The sequence below is a fragment of the Neopelma chrysocephalum genome, unplaced genomic scaffold (assembly GCF_003984885.1).
Source record: "Neopelma chrysocephalum unplaced genomic scaffold, ASM398488v2 Primary Assembly neopelma1_63, whole genome shotgun sequence".
Taxonomy (NCBI): Eukaryota; Metazoa; Chordata; class Aves; order Passeriformes; family Pipridae; genus Neopelma; species Neopelma chrysocephalum.
In genome coordinates this window covers 3,968,952-3,988,457 of record NW_020897720.1, presented here as the reverse complement: position 1 = coordinate 3,988,457, position 19,506 = coordinate 3,968,952, and the positions used below count along the sequence as shown (strand labels likewise).

The 19,506-nt window shown below is 43.1% G+C and overlaps 1 protein-coding gene across 2 annotated transcripts in view; it reads right to left on the bottom strand.

Moving 5' to 3' along the window:
- Positions 1-750: 750 nt before the first annotated feature.
- JAKMIP2 (janus kinase and microtubule interacting protein 2) overlaps positions 751-19,506 on the bottom strand; it is a 46,089-nt gene continuing 27,333 nt past the window's right edge. For both annotated transcript variants that reach the window (XM_027682539.1, XM_027682540.1), the window contains exons 9-22: positions 18,403-18,522; positions 17,799-17,927; positions 16,748-16,831; positions 16,387-16,449; positions 16,120-16,218; positions 14,961-15,059; positions 14,585-14,638; positions 13,781-13,846; positions 12,881-12,949; positions 12,254-12,331; positions 11,436-11,639; positions 10,909-10,974; positions 10,227-10,299; positions 751-4,885 (exon numbers count right to left, since the gene is read on the bottom strand). In XM_027682539.1, the coding sequence (XP_027538340.1) occupies positions 10,249-10,299; positions 10,909-10,974; positions 11,436-11,639; positions 12,254-12,331; positions 12,881-12,949; positions 13,781-13,846; positions 14,585-14,638; positions 14,961-15,059; positions 16,120-16,218; positions 16,387-16,449; positions 16,748-16,831; positions 17,799-17,927; positions 18,403-18,522 (1,182 nt within the window). In that variant the 3' untranslated portion in view covers positions 751-4,885; positions 10,227-10,248. The remainder of the gene's footprint in view (positions 4,886-10,226; positions 10,300-10,908; positions 10,975-11,435; positions 11,640-12,253; positions 12,332-12,880; positions 12,950-13,780; positions 13,847-14,584; positions 14,639-14,960; positions 15,060-16,119; positions 16,219-16,386; positions 16,450-16,747; positions 16,832-17,798; positions 17,928-18,402; positions 18,523-19,506) is intronic.

Sequence of the window (19,506 nt, the reverse complement as noted above, 5' to 3'; positions counted from 1 at the left end):
CCCAGGGTCAGTGGTCACTCCCAGGTCCCTCACTGGTCACTCCCAGGGTCATTGGTCACTCCCAGGTCATTGGTCACTCTCAGGTCCCTCATTGGTCACTCCCAGGTCCCTCATTGGTCACTCCCAGGTCACTGGTCACTCCCAGGACATTGAGCCCTTCCCGAGCCGCCGTTGCCGCTCCCGCTGTCCCGGTGCTGCCCCCTGGCGGCGCGTGGGGAGAGCGGCTCGGCGGCCCCGCCCCCGGCCCCGCCCCCCGCTCGACCCCGCCCCGCCCGCGCCATCGGCGGCTTCTTTCACAAATTGGGACAAGAGACTCGAAGGACCCCCGACCCCGCTCAGACAGCCCCCCGACCCCGCTCCCCGAGCTCCAGTAAAGGGAGGCAGCAGCTTTCCGTTGTGTTTTGGTTTCTGCTCAGGCCCGGCAAAAAGCAATAAATCCACCCGTGGCCCCTGCCGGGACCGCTGCCTGCCCCCCCTTCCCACTGATCCCCTCGGGACCTCGCTAACGCTTTAACCGATGTACCCCCATCCCGAAGCACCCCCATCCCGCTGTACACCCCAATCCAATGAACCCCCATCCCGATGAACCCCCACTCCGATGAACCCCCACGCCAATGTACCGCCCCACCCCACCCCATGCCGTGTCACAGCCCCCGCCCCAGCCGGGCCCCAGCCTGTGCCCCCACAGCTCAGCTTTACAGCGATTCCTCTGAACAGACTCCAGGCAGATGCCGAGTATCTCCGTGAATGTAAAGTGATTTTTTTTTATTATTTTTTTTAAAAATGCCGCTGTTTTATTTTTTATACAAACTAAAACACCAGAGGTCATTGAATCCTATATTAAATACATAAATTAAAAAATAACCATTCATAAAACTTTACATACAATAAGGATTCTCTCCTACACGTTAATACATATAGTACAGATACATGTCCAGTGTTTATCAAAGGGTCATTCTGCCAAGTCATTTACAATTTTGTTCTGGAATAGACACCAAAAAAATTGGGAACAAAAAGTATATATAAAACCACAGAGGTGCTGATGTGAGGGAGGGCAGGGGAAGAGAAAACCCTTTGGATCACCAGCAGCTGTGTGTCTGTTGTCTGAGCCTTGCCCCAGTCAGGAGAGCCTGGCCTGGGCAGTCCTCTTGGGATGCCACGGAACGGAAAGCAGTGGGGTTCAGAGGATGTTTCCCACTGAGATGAGGGCAGGGGGTTGGACGATGAAGAACACCTACAAAAAAGTCTCCATGACCCCCCAGGCACATCAGTAAGAGAGGATGGAGCTGTGAGCCAGGCTGACAACACTGCAAGAAGAGCCATTTCCTTCTGCAACCCCAACTGCCTAAATTCATCTCGCCAAACCAGGCCCTCATCTGAAGAGCTTAAATTGAAACTGTCTTCAAAATCTCCCAACTTGGTCAGTGGAGAAAAAGCAGCAAGTCGAACTGTGGTCAAGCTGATGTGCACTACCTTCTGTGGCTCACCTGCCTCAGCGGGACAGAGAGCCTGGAGTGCTGGTACTCCTGAACAGGGATGGATGGGAGGGATCCAGGGATGTATTTGCTGTCCTCAAAGGCTGCAGTAAATTGATTTTTATTTTGCTGGTTGGTTTTGGGGAGGGGAGGTTGGCTGCAGTGACTAATCTGAGGGGGGATTCTCAATCCTTTGCTTCGATGAACATCAGGAACAGCAGAAAGCCCAGGATTAACAGTCCCAGGACAGAGAAGGGTCCAGAAAAAGGATCAAAAAACTAGTTGCCCATGAGATGTGAAACTAAAACTGGAGGAGTGTACCAGTTGGGGCAGCTAAACAAGTCTAGATTCAGTTCCCCATACCTAGATTGAAGTATACTTTCATCAGCTATAGCAACAATTTCTATATACAACAGGGAATAGATAGGTATATGCATATATATGTATATATATGTACATATACACTATATATAGATACATGTATATATATATACACAAACATCAAACTCATTTAGATCTAGCTGATAGCAGGACGTTTGTATTAACTCATATCAGCAAAGTGTGTTTTAGGCATGGCATGTGTTACGCTGCAAGGGGAGTAAAGCAGCGGTGGTTCAGCTCCATGGAGGGAACAGCAATCTTTGAAAGGTTTGCAGACCCAGGTCTGCTGTGGCCAGACCACCACCCCACCCTGAGCCCTTGGGAACGGAGCACCTGCAGGCACATGTATACACACAGGAGTAAGGGAGGGCAAATTAGGTAAAAAAGAGAAATTAAATAAGACAACATGGCTCAGAGAGTCTAAATGATGAAGCCTGCCACAAGATCAGTCAGTTTTTTTCTATCTGTGCCATAAACCTTCCCTATGATTGCCTGAAATAAATGTTTCTAGTCCCTTTTTTTTCTTTAGCCAAACCAGTGGCAGAAGTTATTGCACTGCCATTGAAACCAGGTGCTGCTCATTCTTCTGCAAGAAGAGCTCAGTGCTTTAACTGCCAGCCCTAATGCTGAAGAAAGTGGCCTAATGGTGTGAAATTAAGTGGTGCTGCAAGAGGGGAGAAAAGAGTGAGGGGGGAAGAACGAATAGCCAGTGGGACACCCCCCCTTTTTTGTAGCTATCAAGCTGTTGTAAAGCTGCTAGTGATCTCCAGCTGTCACAGGAGAGGGACAAGACTTCCCCCCACTCCAGAACTTCAGGACTGAACTGCTGGCTCGTGGAAAGCACGTGTACATTTGGGTCAACCTGATCCACAGAGTCTTCTGCTGAGGAAAAAGAATTTGAACAAAGAGCATGCAACGTACCTGCAGTCGTGTAACATATATGCCCACAAGCCTGTCTTTTAAAACAATGAACCAACAAACATACAGCAGAACTCAGTGCAGAACTCAGTGAACCCCTCGGCTGAACCAGAGTGCTTCAAGAAGATGTGGTCATTTTATAATTTAAATCAATTTTAAGGAGCAGGGAAAAAAATCACTTGCTAATAGTTTCTAACCTTTGATGGAAGGCTTATCATGATATCCTGGCATTCAAGAAATGAGGATTTAAGGAGTCTGTGGAGAAACTGAGCCCAGCATTGCTATGCAGTTGGGTGAATGGACATTACTGATTAAAAGCTATTCTGGCCAAAAAAAAAAAGATATCTGTGAGGGGCTGGCACCCTTGATACTAGAGAACTTCCTCCCTGATAAGGCCACAGAACTGCTTTTGACCTGTTGCTGTGGCAAGTGACTTCACTGCTTTGTGCCTCAGAAGCTTCATATGTAAAAGTAAACAGGCAAACGAAGAAGAAGCTCTTTGAAAAGCACTTTTTGATGAGCCGTCTGTGTGCGTAAGATTGGTACATGTGAGCCCTGTTTTGAAGGTGTAGGTAATGCAGAGGCTGTATTCTGGCCCTTAATTTTCTAGTTTGTAGTACAGACATCCATTTCTCCCAGTCAAAATTAAGGCTCCATCGTGGAAGACACAGCCTTGCCACAGGAACCTGAAGTCTGCCCAGGCACGACTCCATTCTCAGGAAAATAAAAGCCGAGGCACAGAGAAGTGCACTGTCAGCCCACCAGTGAGGGAAGGGAGGGTGGGTGCAGCTGGCTCTGCTGCTCCCCGCGGCACGGGACCCTCGCAGTGTTTGCTGCAGGGTGATGCTTCTCAGGGTCGGTTTTACAGAGTACTGGGGGCGTGGACCTGTGACCCTCAGGGAGGCACCAGGGCCGGGTTCCAGGCTTTGTGATCAGAGAGGTAAGTAATGCTTTGAAATGCAAACTGCTTTTACTTACTCTTAACAGTGGAAAAATCTAAACAGACTAGCAATACCTCTTACTTGTAATGAGGCTGTGTTCACACAGCTTTTCCCCATTTTTGGTTTATGTGTCATTGATCAGGAAGCCAGCTAACAAAGTCAGTAGACAAGCTGAACCAAAACATTTGTTCCAAGCCAGGACAAAACAGTTGGAAGCTGATGCTTTGTGGATCATGTCAAATGGGCTTCCCCCGCCCCCCCATCCTCCAACATTTGTTTTCTTTCTCAGAAGCTACTCTGTAGGTCCAATCCAGTGATCCTCAGTGGTTATTCAACAGTAAAACCAAGTATAGTCATTATTATCTCAATGGCAGTCTTTAAAGAGTATGAAAAGTATCTGATAATAGACAGGCTGTTCTTCATGGAGGGACAGTGAAGAGAGATAAGGCTTCAACTCTGTCGGAAACCCTCCTTACACCAGACACCCTCCTCTCCCCTTCCTTGGCCAAGGCGGGTGCTGCTGTGTTACGATCTCAAGCACAAAACGTGGTGACCTGTCCTGCCCATCCTGCAATAACTCAGACCGGTTTATTTTCCTTTCTTCCTCCCACATTGCAGCTGTCATTTGTTCCTGAGGTTAAAACCAAAGAGGGAGAGCAGGAGTCCCCACAGCGAGAAAGCCGCACAGTTCAAGCCGAGCGCTTGGTTGTCAGCATCTCCCCACGGCTCGAGTTTCTCCTGCTCTGTCCTGTTCACTTTTGATCCATTTGTGGGATGACAGGGTGACATTTAAATGATTGCCCTGCACAGCAGGGATAGATTTTTCTGTTGTAACTTTGGTTCCATGCCCAAGACACACTGACTTGATCAGCTGAAAGTGGTTCCTTCCCTTTAAGTTCTTCCTAGGTGATGTAGGTTCACAGTTTATTCTTCTTCCCCTTTCGTAATTTCAACATATAGAATTTCATTAGATGCAGCATATATCATAGCTTTAGACAGGAACTGTCAGGTAACAAATTTTGAGTGATGGCTTTAAAATACAAGGTGGTTGCAGTCTTGGCTACAGGTTGTTCATTTTTATACTTTTTAAAATAGGTGTAAACAATATTCTCTTCATCGGGGGATGGAAGCATTTGCCTTTATAAGGACTTATCTGGGTGGTCGGGCACTCTAAAAATAAAAAAAAAAAAAAAAAAGAAAATCTGTATCAGGTAAGTGGTAAGTTCCTCTACCTACCTATCCCAGCTGCCAAGATGCAATCTATCAATCAGGAAGCTGAAAAGGTCTGATCTTACAGCTACCAGTGTTAAACTGGTTTTGTTTGTCTGTATGAAAAGCATTTGTGAAAATTCCAGGTATTTTGCTAAGCCTGTCCATTCAAACCCCTCAAAGCACAGCCTTCTGGTCCAGAAAAGTCACCACAGGCATCTTCAGATGAATAGTTACGCACAAGTTTTAATGACTCTTGAACCAAAGCTGCCCAAAATTCACCCCTGACAGGAAACATGGCAGCAAGCAATACCCTTGTGGTGTCAGGGCAAACCCAGAATTTTGGCTAATGCAGCACTGAGGCAAACACAGAATGCTGTTGTCCCGAGGAAGCCTTCCCTACGGCTTTCCCTATGGAAAAGAACTTTAGTCCTCAGGTTTGCACCTAGGGAAAAAAGGGCACCATTTTTTCTTTGTTCTCTCAGCATTCAAGCCTACATAGTAAACTTCACTGGGTGCAAAATCCACACAGACCACACTTCCTTATGTGATCACAAATAAATGAATGTATAAGTTCACAAACACAGAGAGAATGCAGGTAGGAAAATCCCACATAAACAGGAATTAGAGAGCTTCTGGTCTGCATACAATATACTGCTGCACATGGTTTCCTCCATGCTTGTCCCTTGTTATCTCAGTTCAGCAGTGAGTGCTGTGTTCACTCTGGGCAAGAAAGAAACCAGAAAGTATAATCTGTGACTGCACTGTGGTTTTCTCTTACTTGGTTAAAAGGTTCATAAAGAATAAACTGCACCAGGGCATGAACAAAACCAAAGAACTTTCACCACCAAGTGGCTCCCTGGGTGCATTTCAAGGAGGAGTTCAGCTTTTTGTTTGTTCGTTTGTTTGAAGTCCCTTAGGATAAGGGTAACACAGTTCACTTGCATCCAGTGGAAATAAAGAAATATACCTCAGTAGTTGTAATAAGAAGAAATGCTGATGGCACACTCCCCATGCCATTCTCACCTTTGCTGAGTTAGTCACCTGGGTAGGCAGGTGGTTTTTAACGCGAGTGGGAAACACAAATCAATGTTAGTTATTCTCTCTGATTTCATGTATTCCAGCCTCAGAAAATATGATGTTAAAATCGCTCTCAATCTTGCCAACTCCATTCCCAAATTGCTTCTGTCTGGAGATTTTCCCTCAGGTAGTGAGGGGAAAGAATCCCATGGAGGAAAGCAGAGGGGTGAAGGCAGGGGACAAGGAGCTTACCATTGCCTTGTTTTTGAGGAACTGCTACAAGACTTGATGCTTTGCACCTGTGGAGTGCCTGGCCTTGGTAAAACACTCTACAGGTATCATGCGTGCTGTGATGCTGGGCCTGCTGCAGCTCTTACAGTTCAAGGGAGTTCACAGCAGTGCAGATCCTCTGGAAAAGCATTGAGTTTATGTATCCCACACACACACCTCACCCATAAGATTTTTCCACTTTCACTGCCAGTGTCCCGCTCTCTAAGTCACTGTATCTCCACCGCTGCCACGGCTCCTTCCCCGGTCACTCAGCTCACCCTAACCCGTCTTCTTGATTCCTACCTGGCATTCAGAAAGCCAAATATGCAAAAGAATCCTTCATCTCCTGAGTGGTCCTAGGAGTAGCACAACCCAACAGCAGGCTCTCTGGGGCTGTAAAACACATTTCAGCTCTCACTGATGCTTCTTGTGCTCTCTGTGGGGAACTGGACCCCCGCGTGCCCCCGGGACCAGCCACTACGGAGCAACAGTGAATTCCAGGAGCAAAACTCATCTTGGCACTGTAGTCAGAGCAGCCTTTCTGGGCTCATCAAAGTGACACCAAAGGATTTACACCTGCTAAACCTTAGATGCTATGTAAAACAAGTGGATAACCCACTGAAGGAGACTGGGCTGGGCTCGGGGGCAGGGTGTGCTGCAGGGAGGGAAGGGAAGTCTTGACACATCCCTAAGGGATCCACGTAAACCCCCTGCAATGACAGCAGTCAGTCCTGCAGCTGGGACAGTCCTGTCAGCCCTAAAGACAGCAGAGAAAGGCTTATGTTGCCTTCCACTATTAGCCCTGCTCAAGGAACATGCCAGTGAGGTGGATCAGCTCAGCAGAGAGCGAGAGCTGGACGGGACCCAGCAGCCCCTGCAGGCAGAATGACTGCAAGCGAATAACAGCAAATCTGCTAGAATTTTAGGAGAAATCTGGAGTTCTGACCTTAAACACCTCATCAGCTTTTCTAACCAGCCAATACCTCCCCTCAAATTAGGTCAAAAGAACATAAGTGTTAGCAAATGTGGAGGTGGTGGTCTATTTTAGATGGTCTTGATTCTTCTCCTTTTCTATTGTTGGTCCCCCCCTTCCTGCTTTGAGAAGAGGGAAGGAATGGCTGCTCTGCAAAGAAGAATGCAGTCTGCCTTCGAGTACATTGCAGAGCTCATTGTGAGGCTGCTCAAATACATTTTTTCTTTGCATGCAGACACTGAAATGTTACAAGGCACTAGAGATATTTTCATAGGCTCCAAGACAAAAGATTAATCAGCATTACTGGAATTCCAATGTCAGAATAATAGGGGATTTTCTTTTCTGTTTTGAGAAGTGCTTATTTCAAAAGATACTGCTATATAATTGCAATTCCTGAAAAGCCAATTTTCTTGTCTGGAAGGTCTGTAATTCTCAGCACGCCTTCCTTTCTCCTCTGTGCTGGCACACCAAACCATGCAGACAGTCCCAGGAAGCACACAATGGCATTTTTTCCCAGGACTAGGGATTTCATATTCTAAATTCAATTACAGTTGAATTAAATTTTTCATGTGAATCATATTCTTCTTTTCAAATGAAAAATATTCTAATGAAAAGATTTTTATGCATTTTTGTGAATATTTTTGTCACTTGTATCTACCACTGATGGTTTTTTTAAGCTTCAGGAAAAAAAGTTATTTTCAAAACTAGTAACCATTTAAAAATCAGGAAGACAACATTTCCTGATGAGTTCTAATACTAATGAAAATTTTAATTTGTATTTCTCAGGATGCCTGCTCGACTGCAATGACTTCACTGCATGCTTCATCTTAAAAGAGACAGGATTAGGAAAAGCTGTTCAGTAGTTGAATGTCATGAATGCATTTTTAATCAAAGTGACCTAAACTGAGCAATGTTGTCTTTTGAGGTACTCCCTGGTTTCTTATTTTTGAAGTACTCTTACTCCACCACAGCCAATACCAGCATTGGTAAAACTAGGATGGATAAGCTTCTTACCAATTCTGTAGCTGTACCAGAAGAGGCAAATACTCACTAGAGAACCAATTCCATACCCATACAGGTGGAAAATGTAGGTGCAAAATGTATATACAGCAAACTCTGAACCTCTTATTACCCAAGTTTTTCTTGTATGCTGCACAAGGACATTATTGTAGCTGTGACAGGAACTGAAAAAGGCAAATGGAAAAAAACTCATGCAGACAGGTTCTTGCAAATGTCACTGTCAGCTCCTGTGACTTTTCAAGGTGCACCTTAAATCCAAGAATTTTTTTTTATTTGGAATCTTCCCCTAGGTTGACTGCTTGTTCTGGACTCCTGATCCTGTGGCACAGCAGAAGACACAGTCATGTAAAACTATTTGCTGCTACTGTGGCTTCTTAAAATTCCCCTGTCTGTAATTTGGCTGTTTCTGATTTTTTTTCCCCCACTGTAAATAAGTGAGAAATTGTAAAGTCACATTTCCAGCAGTCACAGCCACTCAAAACATCTCACAGCTGCTGTGCTGTGTCACGGTTCCCAGAAACCCTGCAGCAGGAACATTACTAAGTATGCAGTCAGAACTTAATCTGTTTAATGATCACTGGATCGAGGCAGCATGTTTTAAATAGCAGCAGCTCAATAATGATATTGGCTGTTGTTTACAGGAGCTGTGATCACTGATCTGTCCATTCCTCTGATTCTTTTCTACAGCTTGTTCTCCATCCAGCCCAACCTACACATATATTGGTGCCTCAGCCCGTGGAAACGTTCATTTTGAGGTCTGGCTGGACAAGGAGGCAGCAGATTCCATTTGATGTGCATAATTGAGAGTTGTGTCTGCATCTGCACAGAACTGAAATCCTTGATCTAGCTGGAATGAAGCACAAAGTAGGGCCTTTTCCTTAAAGGGAAAAGGAAAACCCACCGACCTGGACCCATGGCACTTAATTGTAATCAATACCTTGAATTGCACCTGGAAACAAAGGCTGAGCTGGTACAAATGGTAGAAGGACATGGAAGAAAATCATTCACACAACTGTATTCTTGGCTTGCCTTAAGTGCAGAGCAGAGGAATTTATTCACTCGCATAGCTGAAGCCAGAGCCAAGAGATACAGTGAGAAATTCAATGGTATGGGTCTGCCCCCAAATCAGAAAATTCTGCTCCACCCTTACATGTTCTTGAGACTTTAACATAATGTTTTCTAGGCTATGTTCTATTTCTGTTATCCTGGATCAAAGAAAGATTGTTCTGTCCCAGCACCCTGGTTCTGGAAGTGGCTAGCCACAGATGGAAAAATGGGACCACTACAGTTCTCTGATTTATTTCCCCATCTTCACATTGCTCTTTGAACTCTGAACTTCCAGCTGCAAAACATGCTGTGACAAAGACTTCTTTACAACCCTGTATCCTTAACTGTCAATTTTCATTTCCTTTAAGCTTATCACAGGATAATTGCTTGTACTTGAGGAGACAGTGAATGATAGCAAGCTATCCATCCATCCATCCATCCTGTGACAAATTTTCTAAACCTCTCCAATACCTCCTTTTAACACTGTGACTTCCTGAGCCAGAAAAATCCTTCCATCTCTCTGTCTCCCCCTTCCTGTCTCTCAGCAGCTCATCATTCCTCCTTGCCCTCCTTTGCATCCTTCCTACTGCTGGACACGGAGCTCTACCTGTTACAACCTCCTGACCTATGTCCTGAGTGTCACTTCAGAGCCCATCACAGTGTGTATATGGTTGAGATTATTACAACTGTTTTCCATCTGCACCCCTTTGCAAACATCAACAATGAATTTCACCTGCAGTTCTCTTGGCTGTGTGATATTGTGAAATTCTTGTTAGCTTTTATTTTTACAGTTCTGAGTAGCACAGTATCACCAGTAACTCGGCAGCAGGACAACCCCCTGTTGTGAACTATTACAAATTGACAACCTGCTGAATTTGCTGGCTCCAAACATCCATCAGAACACACAAGGATGTGATCCTCAGCTCTCTGCAAGAAGTGCTAGCTTTGGGGAAATAAATAAAACAGTCTTACCTTTCCAAGAGGCACATTGACATCAAGGCCAAAGAATAAAGGCAAGAGAGAAGAACAAGAATAGAAATAGAAACTGCAGAAGAAAAAGAAGATGGTGTAAAAACTAAAGGTAATGGCATTGTAAGCATCAGAATTATTTTTGCACTCAGCAAACAATTAGAGTAACTATGCATTCCAAAAACACTGTATTTCCCTAGTTACTTCTGTAAGTACCACACCACCTCCCAGGCTTAAAAAACAGATCCCACTAATTCTGGTGATGGATTACAACTGGCACAATATTGAAAGCCTGAGGTGTAACTGTTACTATGAACCCCCATGGGTTAAGTCACAAAGCTGGATATCAAAAATAGCATGGGGAGTATTTTTAAGTGCATTAAAAAACAGTGGCTGCAAGCCATGCTGGAAGTGGCCTGGGAATATATCTATGTACATATGCACACACAGAATATTTATCAAAGATTAAATTAATTAACAATTTAACACATTTAATAATGTAATGTAGTATTGTAATATTAAAGTCTGTATCGACTGACACAGGCTGAAAAGAAAGGACAGTAGATCACCACCAGTGGGTGCAGCTGATTGAGGGGAACAGAAAGGTCGTGCAGTTCAAGAGCACTGGGTCCCTACTTTCAAACCACAGTGGATCAGCTTGCTTCAGAAGCACAAGAAAACCAACCTTCTCCTCCAGATCCTTAATTTGTCTCTTTTGGATGTCAGTTTTATCTTCCAAATCTCGGATCCTCTGGAAATCAGAAAAGAGGGCATCTACCTTAAATTCTCAGTAAATCTGTTCCACTGAACTAGTAACTTAATGTTCCAAGTGCAAAAAGCCTAGAAATCCATTTCTGTGTCATACTGTGACTCCATCCCCCCACCCTGCCAAACCACAGCTTTACCACATGTTCAACTGCTCCAAATATGATCCTGCACACATGTAACTGGATTCTCAAATGCTGGAAATTAATATCAATGGTGGCTTTGTTTCACATTATCTGGTTTTTTATTAATCCTTTGTTAAATAGATGGAAAGTGTAAGATCACGGTTATACTCTTTGCATGCACAGAAAAGACACAAAGCATGAAACAATTCTAAAAGCTAGATGCCAGGCTCCCTCATGGCCTGGAGCTTGCCTAAATTTGACCTCAGACTGTGTTCCTGTACAGCAAAGCTGAGTAGATACATGTGTGTAGTTCTTTTCTTACCTGATGAGCCTGCTGGAGCAGCTCCATCCTCTCCTGAAGAATCTGGCAATCATATTCTCTGCTCTTCCTCAGCATCTGACGCCTCAGCTTTTCCACTGCTGTCCTCAGCTCTTCCTGCTGTTTTTCAGTGAGTAGTTCCCCAAACTTTATCACCGTTTCTTGCTGCAAAGCATTGTACAAGGTGGCCTCAAGCTCCTGGATCCTCTGGTTGATGCAATACCAAAAGCCAGTTAGAGATGAAACATGGTTTAAAGCACACTGGGAACTGGGGGGTTGGTGGCAGGTTCCCTGCATGAGAGGTGGTCCCTGTGCTCAGTTGTGCAAAAATGTGAAAAACAGAACTCGGAAAATGGTTCCGTGTTCTGAAAAAAGGATATGAACTTTTACTTTTAAAATATTTTAATACTAATTTTCACTGAAATCCCTCTTACTTTTTTCAATGCACTTACAGAGATGGAGTTTGATAGAATTTTCATACCTATTTTAAGTGTAAAATATTTCACCAATTCTAATATTTCAAGCCATTGTGCTAAAAAACTCCAGTTGGACAAGCTGACATTAATGAGCAATATCTGCCTTTAACTGACAGAAGTCTTCCAGACTTCAGATGTTGCCTTTTTATGACACAAAAAGGCAAGATGTTGTGCTGAAGCCATGCAGATTGCATGCTAGTACATCAAAGAATGAGAAAAAAATCAAAACAAAAAAAAACCCCAATGCTAAGAAAAAAGCAAAAACCTCTCTTCCTTATTCAACAAGAGTCTGTGTCCTATTGCAGGGCTGTCCAGTATGGGCTGCACAATTTCCTTTGTACATACCATGTATGCTTGGTCAAGAGCTTGTTTCCTGTAGTCTAATTCTTCCTCCAAATAACCTTTTATTTTGCAAAATTGCTCCTACAATGAAGGATCATTGGACAGAAAAATGAATTAGTTACTCTAAATACTTCAGGAAGTTTTATGAAATCATCTACAGATACCTGATTCAGCAGGATGAGGAGACTGGTTCTTAACTGACTCTCTGCAGAGTTATTAGTAAGGTACTAACTTTACTTAACATAACATTGCTTGCTTTCATTACATAATTCATTCGTTTCTCACTGGTCCTGAATAAAAGGCACTACAACTGCTGATGTTTAGACTGTGAATCTTATGAGACAAAGAGTGCAGGCACTTACATCCCTGAAAATTATTGAGCAATCTTATTAATAAACAGTCATCCTCATGGAAAGAGAGAGAAAGCTTTCAGACTTTCACTATTTCTCTTTCTGTTATTCTGCTGTTGCATGTGAACCAGACCAGGAACAATTTCATGGATTCACCAATAATCAGAGAAAGGCTGCATAGTGCATTTGCCAATAGACTCTCCTAGTTATCTTTTGGCACATCAACTAAGTGTGACACAATCAGTGTCCCCAGAATGTGTAATAAGGAGAGTTTTCTTACCATATCACTTTCCAGTTCCATCATTTTCTGATGCAGAGCAGCTTCAGCTCCCTCAATCTGCTGGATCCACTGGAGGGAAGACAATAAGAGCTGTAACCTGCTGTGTTTTCTAGGCACACGAGCAGTGGCAAGTGGGATATCTACAGCTTCTTGTTAGTCTGTTTTTAGTAACCTATTGCTAGTTCTGGGCTCATCCTGGGGCTGTTCTCCTGTGACAGAGGCAGCCAGGATGTCTGCAGGCAGCACTTGGCAGGGAAGCAGCAGGAGGGTCACCACTGCCGTGTCACTGGAAGATGGACACAATCTTGGATGGGCAGGGAGCCCATTTCACCCCATGGATAAAGGCCCACAATGAGGCTGTAGCTTCTCAAAAATAGCTTAGCTGGCCAGATGGCAATTCTGCTTGCAGAGGAGGAATTGTTCACTAGAGTCCTTCGAAGCTCTCACGTTGACAAAACTGTTTTGCACTTGAACCTCAGAAAGCAATTTTAACCAACTTTTAACCCCACTTTCTTTTTCATTTCCAAAACACGGAACTTAAAAACACATACTGTCAGTGAAATTTTGGGCACAGATCCCTTCAGAAGCTTTAGAAACCTCAGGCCTAGAAATCTCAAACTATATCTACTTATGGCTTAAATGTCTGATGGTTTTTCATTCAGTTTTCAATTTCAAGTTCCATTTGATATTCTTTTTGTATTTGCAGTTGTCTGCACAGCTTGAGCCAGATGAGTTTGATATTTTTGCTGGTTTAGAAGGTGTTTGGGACTCTGCTGGCACAATTTATTTGGGGAATCACTTTCAATGCTAGAAAGTTCAACAATATTGACAACAACAGGGCATAAAATGTGTCAGATGAGGCTTTAGATAACACCTGAGAAAAGCAAGCACACAATTTACCTTTTCTGCCAAGGACAATACGGTGGAAGCCTGAATTATGGCCACTTGTTCTTCATTTCTTAAATTCTGTGACAAGAAAGTGAGGAAAGGAGAAAATTGGCAGCAGTTTCCTGCATGAATAAAGACAATCCAGCCTACTGACGAGGTGTACAGTTTTCAGAGGATCCCTGTAGTACTGAATATCCTATTCCCATTGAAACATTCAGAGTCCACTGCTTCTGCCTTTCTGTATGATATGGACTAACCGTATGCCTTCATTAAATTGCATCTTATGAGAAATGTAAACTAAAATTAGACTCATTTGTTTGTCTTCATGCTAGTTTTACAAAGGTGAGTTTCCATTATTAAAGCTTTTGTAAAAATAATGCTGATTTACACCAGCACATGAATAGACAATGATGATGCTTTGGTTTTTTTTCCTTGTACACTCTCTTAAGACATATCTAATGTTGGCCAGAGATACAGGATGATCTCTTTTATGTGGGCAGCAATGCCCTCTTAGAAAGCCACAGGGAATTTGATAATTACTGCCTATTTATGAAACTGTTTGGAGGAATCTTAGTCCTGAGGAAGAGTGGTTGACTCAGGCTGCCAAACTAATTCATGTGCTTTCCTGAGTGAATGGAGCACAGTCAGGCCCAATTCCAAATATCAGTGGCCTTTGGACATTCTTCCCAGTCTGCTAAACCAGACGTAAAATATGCACAATTTAAAAAGCATCTTAGAAAACAGCCATAATTATAGATATCACTTACTGTACAAAATGCAGCTTGTAAAGGGAAAATATCTCCCATTTCAACTTACCCCATTATCACCTAAGATGTCTAACTGCTTTATGAGGTCTGGGATGCTGACATCCTGCAACGAGAGAATAAGGTAAAGGCATGGCATGCACCTTTCATCCTGGCTGCAATATCCATCCCTCCTGTGAACTATGTGGAAATCAGCCATTTTGTTTTATCCTGTGGAAATGCGTCAGACATTGATTTCAGTTGCCTTTGAACCAGATTTTATCGTTATAGTGAGAATTTTGAGTCTAATTGAACTGTGTCAGTCATCACACTCTTACATTACACTGAGTTTAAATGCCTGAAATTCAGTGGAATTATTAGTAAGGGGTTATATGGGCAGCACCCACCACCCCTGCAGGGAGAAGCACTGCTTTATAAAACTGACCTACCTTAACCCCTTCCTTCATGCAGTAGATCTGTAGAGCACTCACACCATCTGAGAATGGGTGAATCTGGAGATTAAATGGTGGGGACCGTCTCTCTCTTTCCTGCAGACAAATTGGCAAACGTGCCAGAAGAAGATATTAAAATAGATACACACAGAAAATGCCACAGCTGCTGTTTACATCATGTTTCACAAAGCCAAGCTCTTCATTTTATAAGTCGAAGGAAGAAACATTTAGACCTAGTCTGAAAAAGTGTGCCAAGAGGGACAGGATCCTAAAGCCAAGCTAATTGTTTTACAGGAGATTATTTGCTGAATTATGTCAATTTGCAAATTGTCTGTGGAAAGGCTGTCACCTAGCTCAAGTGATTTGATTTCTGAAGTTTTGAAGAACTATGTGTTGTTGTAAATACTCCCTTTAGAAACAGATGTTTGACTTTACACCATTAGGACACTCAGATTACACATTTGCTATCCCAGTACCTTGTACTTTCTAATATCTGTGGAAAACAATATGGTCAAAAAAGTTGATCAACTTAGGTATTTTTACATCTTTGTTGCTTAAAATTTACAAATATTTGTCCAGTTTTAAAGGATCAAAGACAAAAAAAAAATGATGTTATTTCTTATTCCTTTCAGGTATTCAGGCAAGCACAGAAGTGAAGACAAAACTTCACTTTCAAAATTCACTAAAATTCACATTTTTAGTTTATGAACATGTAATTCACTTGATCAATCCAGCTCCCTGTTACATGGAAATACAGCTGTCAGGTAGAACTGTGGGTCACTTCTATAAATAAGGGGAAAATCTCACACAGCACTGATTTACGAGACCCAGGAAGGGCTCTGTGTGGCAAATGTATTTGGCCTTGGGCAGCAACTGAAATGAACAACTGAAAAATAAGCCAGCTTATAGTGGATATTAGGGCAGGTGAAGTTTTGGTTGGCTGGCATGACAGGAGTCTCTAACTAGGGGCAGTCTGTGAAGAGGGAGCTTGAGGTCTGGCCCATCCATACTTCAGCTCACAATTAACAGTGCTGGGCCTGATTCATTATTGCTTTAATTGCCACATCACTTGTTTAAACCCTTGCTTAAAGTGGGTGTCCAGCGCAAGTGCACTCTGATTTTCTACCAGCTCTCCTGTAAGGAGCCCATCCATCACCTCCAGCTCAAGGTTGCGGAACTCCAGCAGCTCGTTCTGGTCTCGGGCATCCTGCAGCTCCTGTTGCAGACGGTTGTTTTCTGCTTCCAGTTTCTCTATCTAACAGAAATATGTAAAATCAGGATCTGTGTGACTGCTACAAGAAACATTAAACATTTGGTGAGTAGTAGCTGAGGTAGCACAGGCTGTGCAAAACCAAAACCCTAGAGATGGTTCACAGGATCCAGATAACCCTCCAGAGTGAACATGCAAAACTTGGGAACATACCTTGTCTAAAAGCTCTTGGTTCCTCTTAATGAAAAGCTGCTTGTCTTCCACCCAGTGTGAGTCCTGTTGGATGAAGCAGTACTGTTACACAATAATCAAATTCCACGAGGCTGGGCACATTTATTGACAACTGGAGCCACAATATCCAGGCTTTAAAATCCTAAAGGAACAAACTGTCACTTACAGATCAACATATTAGTCTACCAAGCTGTAGCAAGAGTTCTGACCTTGCCAGACCTGCCTGTTTACTGACCAGCAACACTGCATCTCATGGAACTTCATACTGAAACTGTGACAAGTATTTTGTAAGCAGAGCGGGTAAGATACAAAATAGGAAAAAAAATACACAATAATTACTTACCTGTCCTTTCTGTGCCAAAGTTTTCTCCAGATCTTCTATTTTGGCTCTATACCTCTGGACTTCAGCTTGGAGCTGCTCCTGAGCCTGTTGAAGTCAGGCACAGCATTAAACAGTAACAAAACCAGCACTGTGACTGATAGTAAAAGGAAACCAAAACCAGCAGGGCCTGGGTTTATGCTGTCAGTTCCACTGAGTGAGAAACCATTAGAAAGTTTTGGACCCAGTGATGTTTTGTGCCACCCCTCAGACTGGCACACAGATGACACAAGGGAACAGTGGTGGATCAACCCCAGCTCCCCACCCAAGCCTGTTATTACCATGGATTGGCATCAGAGCAGCAAAACACAAGTTCAGGTACTTGGGGTGCTCTGCTCAAAGACCCTAGTAAAGGGCAGTCCCTGAATTTAAAAATAAAGGTGCTTAGTAGATGACAGTGGCAAAAGGTAGTGGGAAGAGGCAGTTACAACTGCTGGGGGGGTCTTCAAGAGCTGACTCAACAAACTAGTATGATCTCACAGCTGACTACTTTGAGCAGGAGTTTGGGCTGGAGACTGCCTAAGATTCCTTCCAGCCTGAATGATTCTATAATTTTATTAAAGGCACAACATTTTTAGCGTTGGAAGGTTTACTGTAGCCTGCATCACCTGAAAATTTGAATTCAATTTGCATTTCTCTGTTAGAAACATTGAGATGTTCCTAAAGCAGGTGCAATGTGCGCTTTTGTGAAAACCCACAAGTCTTCATTAACCTTTAAAATGCAACCCTATCATATGCAGGCAAAAGATGAGAAAACCTTGTGATTCTGTGCCAGGCTGCAGAGTTGCCTGCTTTGGCAGACCTGCCTAACTGCAGAGTTTTCAGGTTCAGGTGGAGGACAGCCTCTTGTGAACTGAGTGATTAAGTCACTCTTTAAAAATGTCCTCAGCACACGAGTGAAGAGACCTCTCAGTGTCAGGGACGTTGTATGTACTCCATTCCCCTCTACGTCCCTTCCAGGGGTTTGTACGTCCTGAGAGCAATGAAATGCTGGTACCCCCAAACAAATACTGACCTTGGCTTCTCTTTCAGCATCTATGACCCCTCCTGTCTGCTCCTGCAGCAGTGCATACGCTCTCTGCAGGGCCTGGTACTCCTTTGTCAGCTGCCGAAACCGCAGCTCTGACTCTTCCGCTGCTAAACCCTGAAGAATAGGAAGGGACATGTCTAAACACTGGGACAGCAAAGCACTGCCAGAGCAAAGAATGCAAGTGTGATTTGTTAAGCACAGTAGTTAGTTTACAAGTCTTGATTCAAATAGCTTTTTGAATCACAATGAACTTGCTGTGATACGAAATAATAAGAATGGGGAGCTTATATAGCATTTATATGTCTTTAAGCTGAAAGAAATGTGATAGGTTTGTTTCCTTGAAGGGGGATAGGAAAAAAAACAACCTCAAATTGCAATGTAGTCATAGCTGTAGACTCTATGGACTAGATTGTGGAAGAAACTCTCAGCATTTCAGTATATAAGTAACCAAAATAAAGGTCAAACTTAATGAAATACTTATCACTCAATATATACTATAAAAACCTAAGTGTTCTTTAGAGCCCGACCATTTTTCTTGGAAGTCATAGTATGAAAACCTTTATTTGCTATGGAAAGAGTCAGATCTTACCTCATCCAGATCATCATCTGGGGTTGCTGGTGTTCTGTCTGTTCTATAGGAGGCCACAGAGGATGTTTCAGAGTCCATGGAATCATCATCATACCCAAAAAATGTATCCACCACATGTCTCTATAGAAGGAAAAACATGATTTCTGAACCTTCTTGGAAACTCGTAGCTTGAGTTTTGGAGGGGGGCAGGGGAGAGTTGTTGTTACTTAAAAGACAAGGTATGAAAAACGAGCAATGGGCTTCCCCTGCAATTACCAAATCCAAACAAACTCAAACCACACTGAAGATTAGATCCTGTGCTGGTGGAGAATAAGTTTGCTGATTAACTTTTCTGCACCGAGGATCTGTCTGAGAATTGTTTTGTTAACCACAAAGCTCTTCAGAAGACATCTATCAACACGCAGACTGGTGCACAAAGGTAATAGCACAGAGAGCTGGAAATGTGTGCAGAATGTCTCCTCTCATGGACACTGCTGATACTTTTAATGTCTCAGTGCTTCTCTCACTGATATTGCTGTGGGACTAAGTGAGTGAAAGCTGTGCTCATACAAAACTAGCACGAAGGAACTTTTATCACATCTTTCCAGCACTGTAGTAACCAGCACGTGTTGCAAGAGATTGCTCACACTGCACAGTTTGGTTGTGTGCCTGACACTTCACTATCGCCAATCTCAGCAGCTGAATTAAATCAAATGAAAATGGTCAGATGTGTCCTGTGAAGGCACAGATGTTTGACCCTGCAGGCTTGGTTTCAGGGTACAGATTTGACCATTTAAATATTTGGCTTATGAATAATTCTGCAGACAAACTGATCGATGAGCAATTAAGATGAACTTCTGCTTTGTAACATTTTTCACTTTTGCTGACAGGTTAAAACCTTCTAAACCTGGAATTTGAATCACACAAAAAACATGTACCAAAGATGCCAATTACCTTTTGCATGTATTATAATTTTTGTTCAGTGTGTTGTCAAGGGAAGATAATTGCCATATTCTCTGATGTTATGCTCTCTGGCTTAGAAATAAAATTTACTGATGAAATTTACTTTTCTCCCAGTTGTGTCTACTGTGTATTGCTTCACAACCCATACAGAAACAATGTGAT